The 22166-nt window shown below is 37.0% G+C and overlaps 6 protein-coding genes across 7 annotated transcripts; 3 read left to right on the top strand and 3 right to left on the bottom strand.

The window, feature by feature from the left end:
- Positions 1 to 726: 726 nt before the first annotated feature.
- On the bottom strand, positions 727 to 3306 carry LOC130958002 (protein TIFY 5A). Its single transcript, XM_057884875.1, has 2 exons — positions 2969 to 3306; positions 727 to 1159 (listed from the first exon to the last, which is right to left on the bottom strand). Exons 1-2 carry the CDS (start codon positions 3113 to 3115, stop codon positions 905 to 907), a joined length of 402 nt encoding a protein of 133 aa, XP_057740858.1. The 5' UTR covers positions 3116 to 3306; the 3' UTR covers positions 727 to 904.
- Positions 3307 to 8406: 5100 nt separating this feature from the next.
- Positions 8407 to 10383, bottom strand: LOC130956410 (uncharacterized). The gene is made up of 5 exons (XM_057883448.1): positions 10100 to 10383; positions 9904 to 10015; positions 9711 to 9803; positions 9301 to 9501; positions 8407 to 8838 (listed from the first exon to the last, which is right to left on the bottom strand). Exons 1-5 carry the CDS (start codon positions 10381 to 10383, stop codon positions 8617 to 8619), a joined length of 912 nt encoding a protein of 303 aa, XP_057739431.1. The 3' UTR covers positions 8407 to 8616.
- Positions 10384 to 10609: 226 nt separating this feature from the next.
- LOC130958157 (pyruvate dehydrogenase E1 component subunit beta-3, chloroplastic-like) lies at positions 10610 to 13150 on the top strand. 2 transcript variants are annotated; one of them, XM_057885099.1, is made up of 4 exons: positions 10610 to 10864; positions 11265 to 11368; positions 11484 to 11527; positions 11963 to 13150. In XM_057885099.1, exons 1-4 carry the CDS (start codon positions 10774 to 10776, stop codon positions 12933 to 12935), a joined length of 1212 nt encoding a protein of 403 aa, XP_057741082.1. In that variant the 5' UTR covers positions 10610 to 10773; the 3' UTR covers positions 12936 to 13150. The 2 variants fall into 2 exon arrangements, with proteins under 2 accessions (XP_057741082.1, XP_057741081.1); XM_057885098.1 differs by having other exon boundaries at positions 10615 to 10879.
- Positions 13151 to 13261: 111 nt separating this feature from the next.
- Positions 13262 to 13723, bottom strand: LOC130955338 (basic blue protein-like). The gene is made up of 2 exons (XM_057882177.1): positions 13561 to 13723; positions 13262 to 13479 (listed from the first exon to the last, which is right to left on the bottom strand). Exons 1-2 carry the CDS (start codon positions 13721 to 13723, stop codon positions 13262 to 13264), a joined length of 381 nt encoding a protein of 126 aa, XP_057738160.1.
- Positions 13724 to 16144: 2421 nt separating this feature from the next.
- LOC130955333 (uncharacterized) lies at positions 16145 to 18424 on the top strand. Its single transcript, XM_057882173.1, has one exon. It carries the CDS (start codon positions 16145 to 16147, stop codon positions 18422 to 18424), a length of 2280 nt encoding a protein of 759 aa, XP_057738156.1.
- Positions 18425 to 18956: 532 nt separating this feature from the next.
- On the top strand, positions 18957 to 21317 carry LOC130955332 (uncharacterized). Its single transcript, XM_057882172.1, has 3 exons — positions 18957 to 20043; positions 20125 to 20402; positions 20637 to 21317. The coding sequence occupies exons 1-3, from the start codon at positions 18957 to 18959 to the stop codon at positions 21315 to 21317; spliced, it is 2046 nt and encodes a 681-aa protein (XP_057738155.1).
- The last annotated feature ends 849 nt before the right edge of the window (positions 21318 to 22166 follow it).

Here is a 22166-nt window from a genome sequence, read left to right as displayed (position 1 = left end):
CCTAATAGAAAAGAGGAACAGAAGAGATGGCTGACTGAGTTCTTTGCGGTTATTTGGAACGTCTGGTTGGAACGCAATAATAGAATTTTTAACAATAAAGAAGTAACTGTTGATATCATACAGAACAGGATGTTTTTGAGTTACAAGGAGTGGACTAGTATTGATCCTATTGGTTGTTGATGGTAATAGCGGAGATGACATAAAATTGTTAACCTTGTATTTAGATTTATTTTTGTATCTGTCTATTTCGTATTCCACTCACATGTGTCAAACTTCATTTGTTTCAAAAAAAAAAAAAAGAACAATTTTGTATTTCACAAAGATGCAACTTTTATACAAACATAACTTTAGTCACAAAAAAAAAAAAAAATACAAACATAACTTTAAACGTTCAAAACGTTTTTGACATACCATGATCCTAAATTCCTAATAAGTTGACTGATGATACCAAACTTACCAAAACTGTTCATCACCAAAAAATATATATATAAAATATTTTTAAAGTCTTGGTCCTCTAAGATTTTTTATTCTATAAAATTCTTCTGAAGGAAAAAAAAAGGGTTTTAGTATTCCGATAAAATAAAAATACAAAAAAAAAATTATCAATTAAAAATATAGTTTTAATTTTACGCCTTAGGGTAGCAGTGTCCCTTTCCTAATAAATGGGATATTCACAGGCGAAAAATTAAATGAACTATAATTTCAAGAATGAAGGCAAAAGCTATATTAAAGGAAAAAAGAAGAAGTTAATTAAAGCTTGTAACTATTTGAAAAACAAAAAAACAAAGAGATATTTGATATGTATGATACATGTAGTAGCTTCATACAAAACAAGAAACAATATTCATCATCAGTTGGGGCTTCCTTCTATGATCTAATCTAATTAAGTTATAACAGCTGCTAGCTAGTGATGGTGGTAAGGGGAAGCTTCTTGGATTCGATTCTTTCTCTTCTGTAGGAACCTTTGCAGCGATCTTTTCATGGAAAGTCCAGTGCCAGCAGTAGTGTTATACACTTGTTGATTATTACTATTCAATAATGGTGGTGGTAGTGGTGGCGGTGACGATGATGAAGATGGCTCCGATGATGGTGATGATCCCGTTGTTGGTGTTCTAATAATATTGGCTTTTTTATTTGCAAGCATTAAGATTGATTTGGCCTGCATGAACGTGATTCACATGAACCCACTAATTAGTATCACACGATTAAAACAAGTGCGTACGAATTAAATATTAAAGAAAATTACAGGATATTAATATATTATTTGTTAATTTATTGTCAATAATAATTAATTATTATATTTTAAACATATATATATCAAAAAATACATATATAAAAATATTTTTATTAGATATAATTATAAAAAAAATATTTTTATTAGATATATTTACAAAATTTTTTTTATTAAATATAATTATAAATAAAAATTGACATAAATTGATAAAAATATTAATAATAACGTAACGAATTTGAAATATTAAATATTATTAGTAGTATATATGATATGTATTATGAATTTATGATTTAGACGACGACTATCAAAATTGACTAGTTTGGTATTGGTCATTATAAAGTGTACAAATTGGGCGACTTAGAACATTATATTATGAAAGCGATAATACATGGACCACACCGCTAGCTTTGAAGTCTGTATTATTCAAACTTTGAACAAGTTTCTAGGAAGCTTCTTAATTTCATGCCAAATTAATTCATTAACGCAATACACACCATACCTACTGCGTCTTGTCTCTTTGGATTATCCTTAAGTTTTGATTTACCCATAAACCACCAGCTTCTTGCCGGTGTCAGTCAACTATAACATACTTTTTTTATTTATCTATCCTTTTAAAAAGTGTTTATATAATTATATATCTGTGTGTCTCTCCCTAAAAAATAAAAATCTCAAACGCGGTTTCATATAAATTAATTAACTCAAATCCTAATGTATGTAGTGCCAAGCTATACGATTCTTCATCACACATTCACACCATATTATTTATTTTCATTAAGTGGATATAAATTTTTTTTTTTAATTTTGTGGTATAAACTTACAAGCTAGTAAAACAAAATCTGACAGAATGATTTTCGTTCCTGTGATCACTAAACTATTGTTCTCTACAAATATGTAGTCTTAATTTGGTAAAATTTTTACTTTTTAAAATAGGTTATAAAAGTTAATTTTTAAAAGACAGTTTTTAAAAAATTATCGCATTTATATTTGGTCAATCAAATAAAAAATAGCTTTTAATAAACACAAGCAATATTAATTGCATTTGATAAAATAGTTTTTAAAATTTAAAAATATTATAATAAATATAAAAGTAAGCATCAATTTTAAAAATTAGTTAACATATAAGGTTAAACTAAATTTTTAAATTTTGCAAAATTCTATTTTAGATGTTTTTAAAAATACTCTTATCTTTTAAAAACTGCAAATACAGCCACATGATTTTTTTGATTTACCAAACCAACTCATAGTGTGATAAAATCTGTCTAATATATTGTATTTGGTGTAACTAACAAAGTAATAATTTTCTTTAAATTTTTTAGACTAAAGAGATGATGACATCTGTTGGTCTTAATCTTCAATAATGAAATTAATCGATGTTATATTGTCTTAATTATCGTAGTAATTTGCAAATGAGAAATGTTAAAGTGACTGATATTGTTTTCTTATTTATTTTAATATTTGAACTAAATATAACCAACTCTGATCTCTATTTTTTCTCACTAAAAGTGTTACTTCCTAAAATTTTTCCTTTAAGAATATACGTTGTTAATCGGCATAACTCTATAGGCCTTGTTCAATAATCCATATGGCTCATGTTGATGAATTCCAATCTAGATTAGTTTCCTAATAACCACTTATTTTCAACTAATCATACTCTAGCTACTTGAATAATGCACTCAGATATGGATGATAATAAGATAAAGAGCACAAAAAGAGTGCAAGAAGAGATGTATGTACCTGAAGCTCTGTGACATCAGAAACACAAATCTTTCCGTCATAGAAAATTGTAATCTGGCGTGGCTGGCTTTGCCTTTCTTCTTGCTTTGGGCTCCCGGAATCATAGGGAGGAAAGAGCCCAAGTTCCAAGTTGCAATTTCTCCGCATCTTTTTAATTACTAATTTCTTCTTCTCCTTAATTACTTTGCTTATATAATAGATGAGAGCTGAGAGAGAGAGAGAGAGAGAGAATGAAAAAAACGTTGTTGGAAGTATGGAGTACTATGGAGGAGAAAATGGGTGTTATTGGAGGAGATATATACGGAATGAAAAGCGATTTTATTGGCAAAAGAAGAAGTTGGAAAACACGCAAAGCACGACATAAAAAACATAATTAAGTTCCGGCGGATATTAGTAGTAAACAGAGAAATAATTTCAAGTGCTATGAATTTAAGCACGTGTTCCATGATTTCACTAAGATTTATGTCGCATGTGTGTAGCACCCCACCGTATGTGCCTATGCCACGTTTATAGTCACCGCTCAAAAGAGACCACTCCTACTTCTTTCTACTAAATCAAAAGTCAAAACATATTTTTAGTTAACTATTCTAACTTTTATTATTAACGAGCTCCTCGTTTTTAATTAATCTTCTAATTCTGCTAATCTTTTTCTTTTACTAATTCCTGCTTTGACAATTGAACGGTACCGCCTCTACTACCCTTTCAATTTAATTTTCATTATACTTGTTTATAATTTATATCAGTTTCTTTCTTTGTTTCTTTGTTTCTTTATATATGGAGTAAAGTATTATTTTTGTCTCAACATTTGGCATAAGTTTCAAAGTTGTTCCTAACGTTTCAATCGTCCTATTTAAGTCCTTAACATTTTAAAATTGACTCAATGTTGTCTTGCCGTTAGAGATCCGTTAACAGAATTGACGGCAGGACAAAATTGAGACGATTTTAAAACATTAGGGATTTAAATAGGACAAAAACGATACATAAAAATAAATTTTAATTTAATTTTATCTTTTAATAATATTAATTTTTTTACTGTACATAGTATTCAATTATTTTTTAATTATATCTAAATAAATTATATTTAATCACATTACTTTTATTTTAAATAAATTTATTTTTTTATAATTTTAAAAAATTTTGATACATTAGAGACAAAAGGTATAATTTTATTTTATTGTATATATATTATTTTTTCTACAAGTTTATATACTAGTCATTCTACAAACATTTTATGATAACTAAAAATCTTTAAGAGTAAAATTATAAAAAAAAATTATTTAAAATGAAAGTAATATGATTAAGTGTAATTTACTTAGATGTAATTAAAAAATAATTGAATACTATGTATGGTGAAAAAATTAATATTATTGAAGGATAAAATTAAAATTTATTTCTATGTATTATTTTTGTCTCTAACGTTTTCGTCCTATTTAAGTCCCTAACGTTTCAAAATCGTCTCAATTCTGTTAACGGATCCCTAACGACATGACAACATTGAGTCAGTTTTGAAACGTAGAGACTTAAATAGGATGATTGAAACGTTAGGGACAACTTTGAAACTTACCTGAAACCTTAAGGAAAAAACGATACTTTACTCTTATATATATAAAGAAAACAGACTTCGTTTTACTGTTATTAATATCATCAAGAATGTGAAACATGGAATCAGTCCCCGAGGATTTTAGAATCGGACATTTTAGTCTCCAAGGAAAATTAATACACGGATCAGTCCCTAAGGTTTTACTCCGGCAGACAAATCAGTCCCCAATTCATTTTTCGGCAGAGTAATTACCCACATCAGTCCCCAAAGATTTTAAAAACGGATATTTTAGTCCCCAAGAAAAACTAATGTACAAATCAATCCCCAACTTTTCTCTCTATTAGACATAATAGTCCCCCGTCCAAAAATAAAATAAAATAAAATAATTATTATTATTAAATGCACAATAATATTGTACTATATTTTTTGTATTTTTCAGACAAAAATAATAATAAATTTATTCATTAGATTCTTTTATATATATATATATATATATATATATATAGTCACTCAATAACAATAATAATAATAATAATAATAATAATAATAATATTATTATTATTATTATTATTATTAGAGATTATTTTACAAAAAATTTAAAGTTAAAATTATTTGATATTTTTGTATTTAATATAATCAAAAGATGTTTTATGTGAAAAAAATTATATATGTTTATATTAAAAAATATGTATTAAAACAAAATATTTTAATTTGAATTTATATTAAATACATATTTTTTTGATACAAACATATTTTTTAAAATAGTACATCTTTTGATTATATTAAATACAAAAATATCAAATGATTTTAACCTTGATTTTTTTTAAAATAATCTCTAATAATTTTATTTATTATTATTATTATTATTAATTACATAATAATATTATACCATGATTTTTTGTATTTTCTAGATAAAAATAATAATAAATTTTATTCATTATAATATATATATATATAGTCACTCAATAATAATAATAATAATAATAATAATAATAATAATAATAAAATTATTAGAGATTATTTTATAAGAAATTTAAGGTTAAAATCATTTGATATTTTTGTATTTAATATAATCAAAAGATGTACTATTTTAAAAAATATGTTTGTATTAAAAAAATATGTATTTAATATAAATTCAAATTAAAATATTTTATTTTAATACATATTTTTTAATATAAACATATATAATTTTTTTACATAGGACATCTTTTGATTATATTAAATACAAAAATATCAAATAATTTTAACTTTGAATTTCTTGTAAAATAATATCTAATAATTTTATTATTATTATTATTATTATTATTGAGTGACTATATATATATATATATATATATATATATATATATATATATATATATATAAGAATTTAATAAATAAATTTATCATTATTTTTGTCTAAAAAATACAAAAAATATAGTACAATATTATTGTGCAATTAATAATAATAATTATTTTATTTTATTTTATTTTTGGACGGAGGACTATTATGTCTAACAGAGAAGAACGGTGGAGATTGATTTGTATATTAGTTTTTCTTGGGGACTAAAATGTCCATTTTTAAAATCTTTGGGGACTGATCTGGGTAATTACTCTGCCGGAAAATGAACTGGAGATTAATTTGTCTGCCGGAGTAAAACCTTGGAGACTGATCTGTGTATTAATTTTTCTTGGGGACTAAAATATCCGATTCTAAAATCCTCGGGGACCGATTTGAGTAATTACTTGTGAAACATGCTTTTAGAATTTTCAATGAATTTAATAAGATGATTAAGTATATATTAAAATGAATTTCAATATATATGTACTCCAATCCACATAAATGTATAATATCTTCTCCAATACAAGTTGTGATCACATTCTTTAAAGAGATATTGTTTTAATACATTAATATATGTTATTATCAGTGATTTAGATGCTTCTATTGTTGAATTAAATTTGTAAGGAATAATAATAATAATATTAAATGAGAGAGAGATCATAATTAGGCTATGATCATTTTCAGTACCTAACAAGAAGCAGATCTGATCGAATCAAAGAAGAACATGTATGATGCAACAAAGCAACAACACGAGACATATTTCATTTTCCTTTCTTTTCCTTTTTGCTCGTTAGTCACGCCGCCGTACCTAACAGTATAAGTTAATAATGATAATAACAAAAAACGGAATATCGTAGTTTTTTTGGATTTTAAACAAATAAACGTGATAAAATGAATAAATAGTACAGTAGTATACTAGTATTTCTTTAATCTTTATCATCGGTTATTTTGATATTTCAACGTTTCAATCCTTTTTTTTCTTTTGCTTTTACTCTTGACAACGACATAAAAAGTGTCAAATTTGATATTTTTAATCATTCAATTCTCACAATCCGAAAATAAATTTTGTTCCAGAAGAAATTACGTCATATAGAACATGGATCACATGAGATTAAGATTAATTAAGGTTGTGGTGTCCTTAAAGTAGAAATAGAAATATGAGAAATATGGCATGTGATAAAAAGAGTTGATTTTGTGTGAGGTTTCCTGGTTTAGGTTGATTTGGCTGATGAAAATGGAGATACTGGCATGCAAATAAAAGATTCATAGTTGATTGAGGAGTTTGATGAATATGAATAGCCTCCTTTCATGCATTTGCAATCACATGCATGTGGCTTAATTAGTGCCATGCCGACTTGCAATAATAGCTAGCTATGCTTCTTCATAAGATAACACATTATGGATGTAACACGTTATTAGTTATTACTTATTCGAATTGAGAAATGCTATTTGTACACCAAAATCAGCAACTAAAATCAGCTACCAATGTATTTGTGTATAAATACATGTGTAGTTTAATTTATTTTCAAAATGTATTTATATTCCAACATGTATTTTATACTAGTGGCTGACTTTGGTGGCTGATTTTTGTGTACACGTAGCATAATTCGAATGAATTAGGATTGTATATATGCTACCACAAACATTGAAACATAGCACATGGAATTGGAATTGGAATCACTAGCTTAGCCAGCTACTACTTTCATACAATTCTGATATGTTTGCCAACGCTTCACATTCACATGTTGAAAATCAAAATGAGCTGCACTTGAGACATCTTCTTCTTCTTCTTCTTCTTCCATGAGATTATTGTGTCCTTTGTGACATGTGTATGGCTAAATCTAGAAAGGAGAAACAAAATGAATTGTCCATAATAAGGGTTTCCTCCAACCTAATTTGTCCTCCTCCTTTTTCAGTTCTACAAATTAGGCCATTATTATTGATAGCATGCACATGATGAATTTGTAAGAACTTAGCTTGTTGAATTCGGCCATTTCCTCTAACATATTTGTTTCCTTTGTTTTCTTCTGCATGGAAATTGTGGGATGCGCCTACCTTCTGCCTATTGCCTAGCATAAGACATGTGATACATCTAAGTTTATTTATGCAATTGTCACACATGAAAAAGGAGGGGCTAGAACCCTGTTTTTTAGACTGTTTACTGCTAAGTTTCTCTCTTCTATCTTATACTAAGAGGCAACTACTCAAATAAAGATGTTAAAAACATCTTTTTATGAAGATTTTTGTGTTAAAAATATACTTTGTTTGTTTAACTACATTTTTAAAAAAATAACACTTTACAATATATTAAAATCAAACCTTACAATTCATCATCTAATGGTAAAAAAGATTCATCTTCGTATGAAGATAATTATAAAATCTTCATGGTAGTATCCAGCATACTAAGATGCCCATATACCTCAGGGCTTAAAGGGGTGGGAGGGAATAACTATTGCTGGAATGAATGAAAAAGGTGAAATAATATGGTAACACAAGCAACTTTTTTATTTTTTATTTTTTGCAATCTCAGACAATTGAATATTTAAGCAAATATTAATAATTGGCAAGCTTATTCCATTGGTGTGAACGAGTGTCAATACATTTCATGATGTTTAACACTTGTCATGAACTAATAATCAATCAAGAAACAATTCTTAAGCAGAGTATTGTATGCACAATAAGGAGGGGTTTATTGACTTTATTCACATTACAACTTTACCATCATCACTTCTTTTAATCTGGCCACCTATAACTTTTGTTATTAAATGAAAAACAATTGTTCTCTATCTATGACCATGGCCACTTAGCATCTCTCCATCTAAACCACCGGCTTCTTGGACTTGCTTCACCCAGACAACCAACATGCTCTTTTCGTCTTTCTCCATTCTCATCACTGAATCCACAGCATTGCAGCTTTTGATCCCTTTTTAAAGCCTCTTCTCTGTATGTGGGAAATGTATATCTAGGGTGTTGCACTAAAGCCACATTTTTCCACCACAACTTTATAGCCTGCAAAGAAAACAAGATTGAAAGAGTGTGAATATCATGTTGCCCTCAATACAAGCAATAGAAGACATGAAAAGAATTCCTCAACAGGTTGAAATTGTTCCAAAGGCAATATGTTGAATGAAATAACAGCTACAACACCTAAGCATTCTCTGTCTGATTTATTCTCCTAACATGCTGATTCAAATAAAACAAGGAAAGTCATATCCTCACAAAAATGGCAAAAGCCATCCATGCCATAGCCACGCCTTATAACACAGCAGACATGTTATACAGAATTAGTCTTCATCTTTCCTATTACATGAAGATGATACAGCAAAAATCAGCATTTTAACTTCATTGTGAAGCAGATTTACATAAACTTCCTTTCATAGCACTATTTCAGTGTGTAACAGAATTTGCAGCAAATACTTATATCAATTAAAAAAACAGTAAAAAGAAGGTGTAGCCAAAAATTGAGCTTACATGCCAATATATCCACACCGCAACCTTATGAGGCATTAACCAAAAGAAAATTGCATGATCTGATTCCGATGATGAGGACAATCTTTTGGCTTTTAGACTGGCAGTAAAATAGTTTCCAAGCTCAGGGTGGTGAACTGAAATTGATATGGTAAGATTCTCTCCAGGATCATTTGCTTTAATATTCCAACTGCCGAGCATATCCTACCAGGTTCAGGGAGATGTTTACTATTAAGATGCAGGAAACCCTATCACAAGTAATTGTGAAATACTGAAAAAATGCAGAAAGCACTCATAACTAATTTAGCCATGTGAAGAGGCAAGAAGAACGGAGACATTGGTTATCTGAGATACATAAGAATCTATCTAGAAATGTAGAAATGGCAGAAGCAAAATGCAGAGCTTAAACATACCATGAAAGGACTAACATGCAAGGATTTTGCCACAAGATCAGAGTGTGGATTGAAAATAAAAGATACTCTTTCACCCCATGGTGTGTTTGTTACCTGAAACAAAAGGATTTATAGTAATGTGAGCACAGAGCAATCATACAGATTCTTGATTACAACTGACACAGACTAGGCCTAAGAGAGGAATGGCACATACCTCAGCAATGCATTTGTTCAAACATGTAGAAGTGCCTTCAACATCATAACAATAGTACACACTCAATGGATTCTGCTCATATCCCACGCTAGGAGGGATGGTCAGCAGCAATCTGCGTAATTGAGTTCAACTGTTCAAGTAATTATAAACCAAGACGGTTAAAAATAGTGAGAAGAGAAAAAAGAAGATGAAGTACATGGGACCATTGGTATGGGTGATTTGGCGAGCTTCATCGGCAGAGAGATGTTGGGGCAGCGCGTGGGGCGCACGTTCTAAGTCGATGAGGGCGTAGCGGACAGGATATTGAAAGGAATGGTTGACGGGGTGGCGGCGTTGGTGCCAGACGGTACCTTGGTAGAGAGATATGTGGGCGGAAGGTGCCCGGCGGCGTAGAAGCGCGTGAAATGGAATGAGAAGGGAGAGCGTGAGAGTGGTGACCAAAGTGTAGAACATGGAACATAAGAGGTACACTATTTCCATTTTCGTTTCGATAAGTGCTTTGCTTTTCGGATGCTCAAGTTATAAGCTCTTTGCAGTTCAGCATTGTGGTTTGGCCACGTCACTCCAATCTCAATCTTTAATTATTGGGCCACTGATGTACATGGCTTTGGGCCCATTGAGCCCAAATCCATAAAGGACCTTGATTAGGCCACCAACAAGAAGAAAAGCATGGTCGATAATTCCTATGCAGTGCTAAATGCAGAGTGCTAACACAAATCAAAGAGGGAGGCCCTTTATTACATCGCTCAACCATAACACCCTTCAAATTTCTCCGCCCCGTAATTCTGCTTTTTGTTTCTACATTCTTCATTCTCCAATATATTACCTTGCTCGCCCAGCTTCGATCTGCTATCTTCTCCGCTGATTTCAATGGCCACCCTTTTCCAAGGACTTCCATCTTCCACCGCATTCTCTTCCTCCAACAAATTCAACCACGCCCCAGCCCCTACATCCTTTTCAGGTACCTGGAATAATGGTGAGAATTGGAGCGGCGGACTTTCTAATTCTTTTGAATCAAACCATTTTAATGGATATTGCCATGGGGTGGGGTGGCTTAGCTAATTAGCTTTCGTATAACTTCATCATCCACCAATGCTGCCTTTTCACTCTGCTCATATAGCAATAGTAATTCTTTCTTGTGTTTGGTTTGTTTGCATTCCCTAATTTCATTCCATTTGTTATGTAATGTCTGTCACTCTTGTCAGTTTTTCTTCAATCAGTGATGCATTTGTATCTTCTAGGAACCTTGGTGATTTGAAATGTGGTTTGGATTTCTAGTTCTCAATATTTGTTGTTTTATTGGGTGAGTGTTAACTGAAATGTTGTTTATTCCACTTTGTGTACAACCTATGATGATTTAGAGAGGAAATCTAGCATAGTTACTGTCAGATCTGATGCGAGGTGGAGCCCTGTTCTTAACTCTGCAACTCACAAGCCTCAGCGCTTGATTACTAATGCTGTTGCAGTAAGTTATCTCACTCCAATCATTCCTTTACCCCTTTTAAGGGATCATTTACGACAGTGAGATAGAGTTTGCATGATATTGTCTAATTTATGATTCCTTTGTGCATTGTTTGTAGACAAAGGCAGACAGTTCCTTGGCCTCTACGTCATCAAAACCTGGGTATGTTTCTTTCTATGTCGTTTCGTGTATGCGTACTTATGCTTGACTTCTGGATTACAACTTAAGATTTTAGGATAACCATTCCTTGATATTAGTTAAAGCAATAAGGAACCTCAAGGTGCTGTGCCTGCACAGTGCCTTCAGGTGAGAGACATTTCTCAGTTCTTGCTACGTGTTTTCATTTCACCTAGATTGAAAAACATAGCAAGTGATTCAGTAATGAATTAATGATCTTCATTTGCATTCAGACGATAGAAAATATAAGGAAACTATGACAAGGATTGTAAGCTTGAGGACTTTTTTCTGACACTTAATTAAGAACCCAGTCAATAATTGATTTGTTGAATTCTATTCTCTTATGGGATATATTCTAGACATAAGGTGCTCTATTGGCAACTAAGGATGAAACTGACAAGATCTACATTTGATTCTCAGGCATGAACTTCTCCTTTTTGAAGCCCTGCGTGAAGGTTTGGAAGAAGAAATGGAGAGGGATCCATGTGTGTGTGTCATGGGGGAAGATGTAGGCCACTATGGAGGATCTTACAAGGTGACTAAGGGCCTGGCCACTAAGTTTGGGGACCTCAGGGTCTTGGACACTCCTATTGCTGAGAACTCCTTCACCGGCATGGGCATTGGAGCTGCCATGACTGGTCTGAGGCCAATTATTGAGGGCATGAATATGGGATTTCTCCTTCTGGCATTCAACCAAATCTCCAACAATTGCGGCATGCTCCATTACACGTCCGGAGGCCAGTTTAAGATACCAGTTGTTATTCGCGGACCAGGTGGAGTTGGGCGGCAACTTGGTGCCGAGCACTCACAGCGACTGGAGTCATATTTCCAGTCTATCCCTGGCATTCAGATGGTGGCATGCTCAACCCCTTACAATGCCAAGGGGCTGATGAAAGCTGCAATCCGAAGCGAGAACCCGGTGATTCTTTTCGAGCACGTCTTGCTTTATAACCTCAAGGATAGAATTCCGGACGAAGAGTATGTATTATCGCTGGAAGAAGCAGAGATGGTTCGACCCGGGGAGCATGTGACCATCTTAACATACTCCAGGATGAGGTACCATGTGATGCAAGCCGCAAAGACATTGGTGAACAAAGGGTATGATCCGGAAGTGATTGATATCAGGTCCTTGAAGCCATTTGACCTTCACACAATTGGGAAGTCAGTGAAGAAGACTCATAGGGTGCTGATAGTGGAAGAGTGCATGAGGACAGGTGGAATTGGTGCAAGTCTCACAGCTGCCATCACTGAGAATTTCAACGATGATTTAGATGCTCCAATTGTGTGCTTATCTTCTCAGGATGTGCCAACCCCATATGCCGGAACGTTGGAGGAATGGACCGTGGTTCAACCTGCTCAGATTGTCACAGCAGTTGAGCAACTCTGCCAATAAACTATTATTCTATTGATCAGGATTTCATTTTGCTATAGCTACAGCTACAACCTTCATTCCAATCTTTTACTTTTAGTTTTCTCCCACAACATGAACTTTGGATATTGTTTGCAATTTTTGTTTTCTTCTTTTGATATTGTTTTCAATTTGTTGCCAAAACGTTTTATTTTATTGAAAACACGGACAGTTATAAAATGTGAGAAAGTGATCCATCATCCATGCTAAGATGTTATGTTATGCACCTCATTCTGAGAAAGAAATAATTCTATAATAATATTTCCTTATGTTTACACAAATTGAAGTGCATATGAAATGATTAGATTAGATTAGACAGCATTGACGGCAATTTTCATGCCACGCTGACAATGACCAAGAAAACTACAAATGAAGTAGCTCTGTCCTGAGCGAAGCTGAATTTGATCATTTCCTGACCAGTGTACTGTGTCTCCAAATTCACTTCCAATCTTTGGAATTGGAATGCATAGCTCGAAAAAAGACTTGTCTACTTCCATCACGTTGTGCATCCCAAACATGTAATTGAATTCTGCATGTGTATAACTAATAATTAAATGAATGAATGAAGAAAAATAAAAAGGAAAAGAGGATAACGGTGGATGCTGCTGACCAAGTACATCACCAGCCATGAAAGTCTTTCCATAAGGCCAGTTACTAACGTTGAAGGACCAACCACGTGAATCCCCAACCTTGTATCTCAGTGCATAAGTCACTGACATACACAACAGTAGCATTACACCAATCATTGCACTACTCCTTCTTCCATCTCCCATCTTCTACTACTTGCATATTTAGCACTGCTTTACAATGGTTGAAGGAGACTTCATGCACAATTTTATAGCCAAAATTGAAAATTCATAAATCAAAACTGTTCCTCCTTATTCATAATATCTCTCTTCATTTAATACACCAATTAATATCATTTATTAAGTCCGTTATGTTTTTACCTTTCGGCAAAATTTAAACCAATGGGGCTGTACCTGATTATTAGGACTGAACAACACATAAATAATAGAGATCTAAAAATTAATATTTTTATATTTTATTTAATAATAAATTAAATATAAAAATTATAAAAATTTAATTTATTATATTTTTTATACAAAATAATTAGAAAAAAAATTATAAAAATATAATTATAAAAAATTAATGGAATTAACAAAAAATTAAAAATAAATAAATTGTATTCGCAGTTAATATTTTTGTGTTCTTGTTGCACAAACTATATTAATTTAATATCTTTGGATATACTGTGTGTCTATGTCTCATATATCCAACATAATTTTATATTTTTGTGTCTCTATTTCAGTATTCCGCTATATCAATAAAAAAATACAATCTTAATCATATTAGTTATCTTAACACCACATGTTAATATTATTATAAGTACATGTTTTTTAATTATTTTTACATTAGTAAATGTAAAACAAATATATTAAAATTTAAAAATTTGTACTTTTTTATAAAAGCTTTTTTTATTAATAACTTCAACATGTAATTATAGAACACATCATAACTAAATTCTAATTAAACCTGCTTCTTTTTATCCCTATTTATGGGTAAAAGAAAGGAGAAAATGTAACATTTATTAAAGATAGAGAGTTTATCATAATTTTATTTATTAATGTCTACTAACATTTAATGAATTTAAGACTTTTAAGGCATAGTCTGTGAGATTAAATATAGAAAATTAATTTTTAATTAATTAATATTAATATATTTTTATGATAATTTTTTTAACTTTCATTTTAAAAATAAAATGTAAGGATAAAATTTAATATTTAATATTTAAAATTTAGAGTTTAGAATTTAAAATAAAAAATAATTTTAAAAAATAATTTAACTCTATATAAAACAAATTACAGTGTAAATTAAACACCTTTAACCAATAAAAGTTGTAAATTGTAAAGTGTGAGTAATGTTAGATAAATTGTTTGGGATAGTTTCTAAAAAATTTTTAAGTTTATCTAAAAAATAAAAGTAATTTGATATTTGAATATCTTATATAAAAATATTTTTATTTAATAATTATATAGAGATAAAATAGTATAAAAATATTTTATATTTATTTATTATATTAAAAGTATCTTTAAAGTAAAAATATCTTTTTTTAATAAAATATAAATTATAATTTAAAAAAATATATTTTTATTTTTTTAATACTTTTATTTTTATTATTAAAAATTTGTTAAACACAATGAAAAATAAAAATTAATTAAAAAAATCTTTTAACACCTTAATAGTACCCAAACAAAGTCAATAACACAAAGTTATTTTATTTAGCTAAACATCTATGATTTTATATATATATAATATCAATAATTATATTTTTATTTTATCTTAAATTATCCATTTATTTCAGTAATTATTAATAAATATAAAATAAAAAATTTAAACTATTTAAAATTAATTTTATTGTCTCCTAAATATTTTAAGAAAAGTATAAACACATATTTTCTCATTAATAATACCCCATCCAAGCATAATTCATATAATATGATTTGACGGATATAGTGACATTTTACTATCACTTTTTTATTAGTTTATTGAATTATAATTATATTTCATTGTTAGTCATTAAAAAAATGATTTGTATTTGTTACGGCCTGGCCCAAGAACCCCACGGGTCGACCCGGGCCGAGCTCCACCCGACCCGATTACGCGCCCTTTCACCGACCCGGACACGCGTCCCGTACGGCTCACACGTAGTCACAAGACAGCGCCCTTGAGAATATGGGCCTGACCCCATGATGGGTCCATGACTGACATGTATATAAGGGGAAAGCTGGCTCTTCCCCCGAGGTACGTGATATCCTTTCACCTCATTATTCTGCCCGCCTGCACATCGCTGACTTGAGCGTCGGAGTGTCTTTGCAGGTGGCACCCCCCTCATCCTCTCTACAAGACAAGAGCTCGGCTACTCGGCAAACCCGCAACCAGTGCGACCAAGGCTAAGGCGTCCTCATTCCCTCACCCATTCACCCGACCTGTCCGGAACCCGACCATAGAACATTGGCGCCGTCTGTGGGGACTCCCGCCTAAATGGAAGTCGCATTAGGTCCCGGCGACCAAGCTCGAGCAGCCGGAGCGGAGGGGGCAGCCTCCGTCGCCTCGCAAAGGGGGCGGCGGAGGTCCCCCAACAACACACGAGAGCACGACCATTCGGAGGAACGGGCGGCGATAGCGCCATAATAATGCAGGAGCTACGCCACAGAGTCCAGAACCTAGAACGACAGCTGGCCGACCGGGAGCGGGATGGACGGTCTACCGATCCCAGCTATACCCCATCTCCCGGGAGCGAGGAGGAAGACTCTCACCGAAGCCACCCGCGGCGTACATCCGCGTCCCGGACGGAAGCGGAGAGCACGCGGGAGGAGTCACCAATAATGAGAAGACGAAATGACACGATCATCTACTCCCGCGGCAGACCGACCCGCCGAGCGACAAGAGGCCGCGAGGACGGGGAAGGGAGATCCGAGAGAACACGACAACCCGTGATAATGGGCGTCACCCCGTTCCACCGATCTATCCTCGAGGTCCGGTTGCCGAAACACTTCGACAAACCAACGGACATGAGGTACGACGGAACCCAAGACCCTCTAGAACACCTCACGGCCTTTGAGGCCAGGATGAATCTAGAAGGAGTGGGGGACGAAGTAAGATGCCGCGCCTTCCCGGTAACCCTAGCAGGGCCAGCGATCAGATGGTTTAACGGCCTCCCACAAGGTTCCATATACAGTTTCTCAGACATCAGCCGTGCATTCCTGGCCCAATTTACAACGCGGATCGCGAAGGCCAAGCACCCTATCAACCTTCTAGGGGTAACCCAGAGACAAGGAGAACCAACGAGGAGGTACTTAGATCGGTTCAACGACGAATGCTTGGAAATCGACGGCTTAACCGACTCGGTGGCCAGTCTCTGCCTAACAAACGGCCTCCTCAACGAGAACTTCCGAAAACACCTTACCACGAAACCGGTCTGGACGATGCATGAGATCCAGACGGTAGCCAAGGAGTATATAAACGACGAGGAAGTCAGCCGAGTCGTGGCTGCCAATAAGCGGCAGTCCTGGTACAGCCAAGCTCGGCAACCAGGTGATGGAGGGAGATCAAAAGAAAAAGCCAGGGAGGAGGCATCAAACAAGGCACCTAAACCGTTCCCTCGGGTCGGGAAATTTACTAACTACACTCCACTCACTCTCCCCATCGTGGAAGTCTATCAGCAAATAGCTGAGAAGGGAATCCTACCGAAACCCCGACCACTTAAGGACCGTACGGGAGGAAATAAGAACCTCTATTGTGATTATCATAAGGGTTATGGCCATCAAACACAGGACTGTTTTGACCTGAAGGATGTACTAGAACAAGCGATAAGGGAAGGAAAGCTAGCCGCGTTCTCCCACCTCATCAGGGAGCCGAGAAGACGTTATCGAGAACAAGACGAAGAAGGAAAAACCCGATCGGCCAAACGGCGACAAGAACCCGAAGACAGAGACCACGGCCTCACTGTGATAAACGTGGTAACGGCCAAAAACACCGCACCGAAATCCCGGTCGGTACACAGGAAAGACGCTAAGGTTCTGGTGGTCTCATCCCCGCCGGTGCAAAACTCTAAGAAGCCTCCCTCCATCTCTTTCGGCCCGGAAGACCAATGGTTCAACGACGCCCCGGACAACCCCCCCCCAATGGTCATTACGGCCAGAGTGGGAAACGGCCTCGTGAAGCGGATCCTGGTCGACACAGGAGCTGATTCAAATATCATGTTCCGCAACGTGTTCGACGCACTGGGGCTAAAGGATGCCAACCTGATGACTCACCAGCACGGGGTTATTGGGTTGGGCGACCACTTCATCAAGCCGGACGGAGTAATATCCCTACCAATCTCGGTGGGGCAAGCCCAAGGCCGAAGATCGGCGATGGCCGAGTTCGTAATCCTCCGAGATTCCACTGCCTACAACATCATCTTGGGAAGGAAAACAATCAACGATTTCGAAGCCATAATCAACACAAAGCTGCTAGTCATGAAGTTCGTTACCGATGACGGATCCATAGGGACCATGAGGGGGGACCTCGAGACGGCGGTCGCTTGTGACAACGCCAGCCTCTCCCTTAGAAAAAAGTCCAAGGAAGCATCCGGTGTGTTCCTAGCCGACCTTGATGCCAGGGTGGACGACAAGCCGAGGCCAGAACCAGAGGGGGATCTGGAGAAGTTTAGAATCGGTGACGACGTGGAAAAGTTCACATTCGTTAACAGGAACCTCCCACATGAGTTGAAGGAGCCTTTGATCGAAATGATAAGAGCCAACAAGGACTTGTTCGCTTGGACTCCAGCCGACATGCCGGGTATAGACCCAAAAAATCATCTCACATCATCTAGCCGTCAAGGCGGAAGCACGCCCAGTGGCCCAACGAAGGAGAAAGATGTCGGCGGAAAGAGCAGAGGAGGTGGCCAAGCAGACGGCCAGCCTCCTTGAAGCAGGCTTCATACGGGAAGTGGACTACTCGACATAGCTCTCGAATATGGTATTGGTGAGAAAACACAACGGCAAATGGAGAATGTGCGTGGACTATTCTGACCTTAACAAAGCATGCCCCAAAGATTGCTTCTCCCTCCCTAACATAGATGCACTCGTCGACGCCGCGGCGGGATATCGGTATCTAAGTTTCATGGACGCCTACTCCGGTTACAATCAGATACCAATGCACCGTCCTGACGAAGACAAGACGGCGTTCATAACACCGGGAGGAACTTTCTGCTATAAGGTAATGCCTTTTGGCTTGAAAAATGCGGGGGCAACATATCAAAGGCTGATGAACAGGATATTCCACGACCTCATAGGGAAAACAGTTGAAGTCTACGTGGACGACATCCTGGCAAAAACAACACGACCTGACGACCTCTTGAACGACCTGGCGGGTGTGTTCGCGTCCCTCCGACAACACGGTATGAGGCTGAATCCCCTCAAGTGCGCCTTCGCCATGGAAGCCGGCAAGTTCCTGGGATTCATGATAACTCAGAGAGGGGTAGAAGCTAACCTGGAGAAGTGCCAGGCAATACTCCAGATGAAGAGCCCGGGTTGCATAAAAGACGTCCAGAGGTTGGCAGGACGGTTGACCTCGTTATCCCGATTTCTCGGAGCTTCGGCAACAAAGGCCCTACCATTCTTTAACCTCATGAAGAAAGGGATGGCGTTTGAGTGGACGCCCGCATGTGAAGAGGCCTTTCGGCACTTCAAGGAGATCCTGGCGGCACCACCCGTCCTCGGGAAGCCGAAGGACGGGGAACCACTATACCTGTACCTCGCCATAACAGGTGAAGCCCTGGCCGCAGTTCTGGTACGGGAGGACGGAAAAGCTCAACAGCCAGTCTATTTCATAAGCAGGGCCTTGCAAGGGGCAGAATTAAGGTATAGCAAGTTGGAAAAACTGGCCTTAGCACTTCTAACTTCCTCACGGAGGTTAAAGCAGTACTTCCAGAGTCACCAAGTTGTCATCAGAACGGACCAAGGGATCCGACAAGTACTCCAAAAACCCGACCTGGCGGGAAGAATGATGACTTGGTCCATCGAACTCTCCCAGTATGACATACGATACGAACCCCGGCAAGCCATCAAGGCGCAGGCGATGGCGGATTTTCTAGTAGAAGTAACGGGAGATCCAAACGAAGAGGTGAGTACACGGTGGAAGCTCCATGTGGACGGAGCCTCCAACCAGACCTTCGGAGGTGCCGGGATCATCCTGGAAAGCCCGATTGGGGTTGTGTACGAACAGTCGGTCAGATTCGAGTTTCCCATCTCGAACAACCAGGCAGAATATGAAGCCCTTATAGGAGGCTTAACCCTAGCAGCAGAAGTCGGTGCAAGAAGACTAGAAATATGCAGCGACTCCCAAGTCGTCACCTCCCAAGTAAACGGCAGCTACCAAGCCAAAGACCCTTTGCTACAGAAGTACTTGGAGAAGGTTAAGAGCTTGAGCCAAAAGTTCGAAGAGGTCACGGTCCACCACGTACCTAGAGAAAGGAACACACGGGCAGACCTCTTATCAAAGTTAGCCAGCACAAAGCCAGGAGAAGGGAACCGGTCTCTCATCCAAGGCATGACGAGAGAACCAGCAATCACGCTGCACGTGACAAGCCTAGGTCCTTCATGATTAGACCCCATCACCGACTTCCTAGAACACGGCAAATTCCCTAGTGATGAAAAGGATGCGGCGAAATTGAGAAGGGAAGCGGCCAAATACGCCGTCATCCAAGGACAGTTATTCAGGAAAGGGCTCAACCAACCCCTACTGAAGTGCCTACACCCCGATCAGACGGACTACGTCCTCAGGGAAGTCCACGAGGACTGCTGTGGGCACCACATCGGAGGCAAGGCCCTAGCGAGGAAACTGATCCGGGCCGGATACTATTGGCCTTCGATGATGGCGGACTCCAAAGAGTTTGTCAAAAAATGCGTAAAGTGCCAACAGAACGTCAACTTTGCCAGGGCCCCAGCCTCCGAGTTAAGCTTGCTGACGACCTCCCGACCATTCTCTCAATGGGGAGTCGACCTCTTAGGGCCCTTCCCAGTCGGCCCGGGGCAAGTCAAGTACCTCATAGTCGCAATCGACTACTACACCAAATGGATAGAAGCCGAGCCGCTAGCCAACATATCCTCGTCCAATTGCAGGAAATTCATGTGGAGGCAGGTGATAACTAGATTCGGGATACCGGAGGTCGTCATCTCGGACAACGGCACGCAATTTACTGACAAAAAGTTCACGGAATTCCTCAACGGCCTGGGCGTAAAGCAAAGGTTCTCTTCGGTGGAACACCCTCAGACGAACGGACAAGTGGAGTCCGCCAACAAGATCATCCTTTCAGGGCTAAAAAAGAGGCTGGACAATAAAAAGGGTGCTTGGGCCGACGAACTAGGGTCGGTTCTCTGGTCCTACCGAACAACTGAACAATCCTCCACTAAGGAAACTCCTTTCCGGTTAACGTACGGGGTGGACGCGGTAATACCCGTAGAGATCGGTGAACCGAGTCCACGGTTACTTTTGAAAGGAGTGGAAGAAACCGTGGAAAAAGACCTGATAGATGAAGCCAGGGAAATAGCCCATTTGACAGAAACAGCATTAAAACAAAGAATGGCTCTGCGCTACAACACCAAAGTGCTCAAGAGGGAATTCGAGCCAAACGACCTCGTCCTGAGGCGAAACGATATCGGCCTACCAACCCCCGGAGAAGGCAAGCTAGCGGCGAACTGGGAAGGCCCCTACAGAGTCAAAAAAGTGATGGGAAAAGGAGCCTTCAAGTTAGAAAGGCTTGACGGCAAAGAAGTCCCGAGAACATGGAACGCAGACAACCTAAGAAGATTCTACTCCTAGAGGATGGCCCGACAAACCGACCAATCTAGCTAAGTAGTTCATTTGCAAATTTAAATTTTGAACTTTTCATAGCGACTTACGAGTCCTTTACACGACTACCGAATAAGATACACTTGTGCAAATTTTCACTTCTGTTTTGGCACTCAACTCTCCAGATAAACCATCCCATCACGACCAACGACGACGCGCGACCCCGGGACTGATCACCCCGGGAACCCGTCAACCACCGCTGTATCATGATTACGTGAAAGGCCACGGGCCGTTAATATGAATGACGACAATAAACCAAAAACGGTTAATAGAAACGATAACACGACCAGACGAATAAGAAAAAGTTTATCACGACAACACGAGCAAACGACCAAAAAGGTCATTGTTCACAAGCCAAAATAAAACGGCTAAAACCAAATTGTTCATAAGCCAAAGCGGCTAAAATCGAAATTGTTCACAAGCCAAACCAAAACGGCTATACAAAAACTTTAAACAGAAGATTCATTTCTTGGGGACGTCGACAACTTTGCCATCCTGAATGACTTTGAGAACACCAATCGCCGACGTATCAAAATCGGGAGCAATGACTTTGACCTGAGCCTTAAGAGCCTCCTCGGTCGCCAAAATCGCACCCTTCCCCTGCTTCACGACATCTTTGTACTTAGCCTTCCACGTTGCCAATTCGGCCTCCACGGCCTGCTTTTCCTTATCCATCTCGGCCACCCGTTTCTGCGCTGCGCCGACCTGGCTCTCCAAAGTCATCTCACGTTCGACAAGGCGAGCAACCGTGGCGTCCGAGTCCTTTAACTTCTTCTCAACAGTGGCAGTTTTCTTCTCGGCAGCAGTGGCCTTCTTCTC

Source organism: Arachis stenosperma, chromosome 10 (genome assembly GCF_014773155.1).
Source record: "Arachis stenosperma cultivar V10309 chromosome 10, arast.V10309.gnm1.PFL2, whole genome shotgun sequence".
Taxonomy (NCBI): Eukaryota; Viridiplantae; Streptophyta; class Magnoliopsida; order Fabales; family Fabaceae; genus Arachis; species Arachis stenosperma.
Note: the sequence above shows the minus strand (reverse complement) of the source record. Positions and strands in the feature narration are given on the sequence as shown.

Excerpts from the sequence above, each read along its gene's own strand:
- LOC130958002 (XM_057884875.1), bottom strand. The coding sequence starts at position 3,115 with ATGCGGAGAAATTGCAACTTGGAACTTGGGCTCTTTCCTCCCTATGAT. Across the intron at positions 1,160-2,968 it reads CTGATGTCACAGAGCTTCAG|GCCAAATCAATCTTAATGCT; the intron begins GTACATACATCT and ends ACGTTCATGCAG.
- LOC130956410 (XM_057883448.1), bottom strand. The coding sequence starts at position 10,383 with ATGGAAATAGTGTACCTCTTATGTTCCATGTTCTACACTTTGGTCACC. Across the intron at positions 10,016-10,099 it reads ACCCATACCAATGGTCCCAT|ATTGCTGCTGACCATCCCTC; the intron begins GTACTTCATCTT and ends TCAATTACGCAG. Across the intron at positions 9,804-9,903 it reads TGAACAAATGCATTGCTGAG|GTAACAAACACACCATGGGG; the intron begins GTATGTGCCATT and ends CTTTTGTTTCAG.
- LOC130958157 (XM_057885098.1), top strand. The coding sequence starts at position 10,774 with ATGGCCACCCTTTTCCAAGGACTTCCATCTTCCACCGCATTCTCTTCC. Across the intron at positions 10,880-11,264 it reads TTCAGGTACCTGGAATAATG|AGAGGAAATCTAGCATAGTT; the intron begins GTGAGAATTGGA and ends ATGATGATTTAG. Across the intron at positions 11,528-11,962 it reads TCTACGTCATCAAAACCTGG|GCATGAACTTCTCCTTTTTG; the intron begins GTATGTTTCTTT and ends TTTGATTCTCAG.
- LOC130955338 (XM_057882177.1), bottom strand. The coding sequence starts at position 13,723 with ATGGGAGATGGAAGAAGGAGTAGTGCAATGATTGGTGTAATGCTACTG. Across the intron at positions 13,480-13,560 it reads CATGGCTGGTGATGTACTTG|AATTCAATTACATGTTTGGG; the intron begins GTCAGCAGCATC and ends ATACACATGCAG.
- LOC130955333 (XM_057882173.1), top strand. The coding sequence starts at position 16,145 with ATGCAGGAGCTACGCCACAGAGTCCAGAACCTAGAACGACAGCTGGCC.
- LOC130955332 (XM_057882172.1), top strand. The coding sequence starts at position 18,957 with ATGATAACTCAGAGAGGGGTAGAAGCTAACCTGGAGAAGTGCCAGGCA. Across the intron at positions 20,044-20,124 it reads GAACCGGTCTCTCATCCAAG|AACACGGCAAATTCCCTAGT; the intron begins GCATGACGAGAG and ends CCGACTTCCTAG. Across the intron at positions 20,403-20,636 it reads AAGAGTTTGTCAAAAAATGC|GTGATAACTAGATTCGGGAT; the intron begins GTAAAGTGCCAA and ends ATGTGGAGGCAG.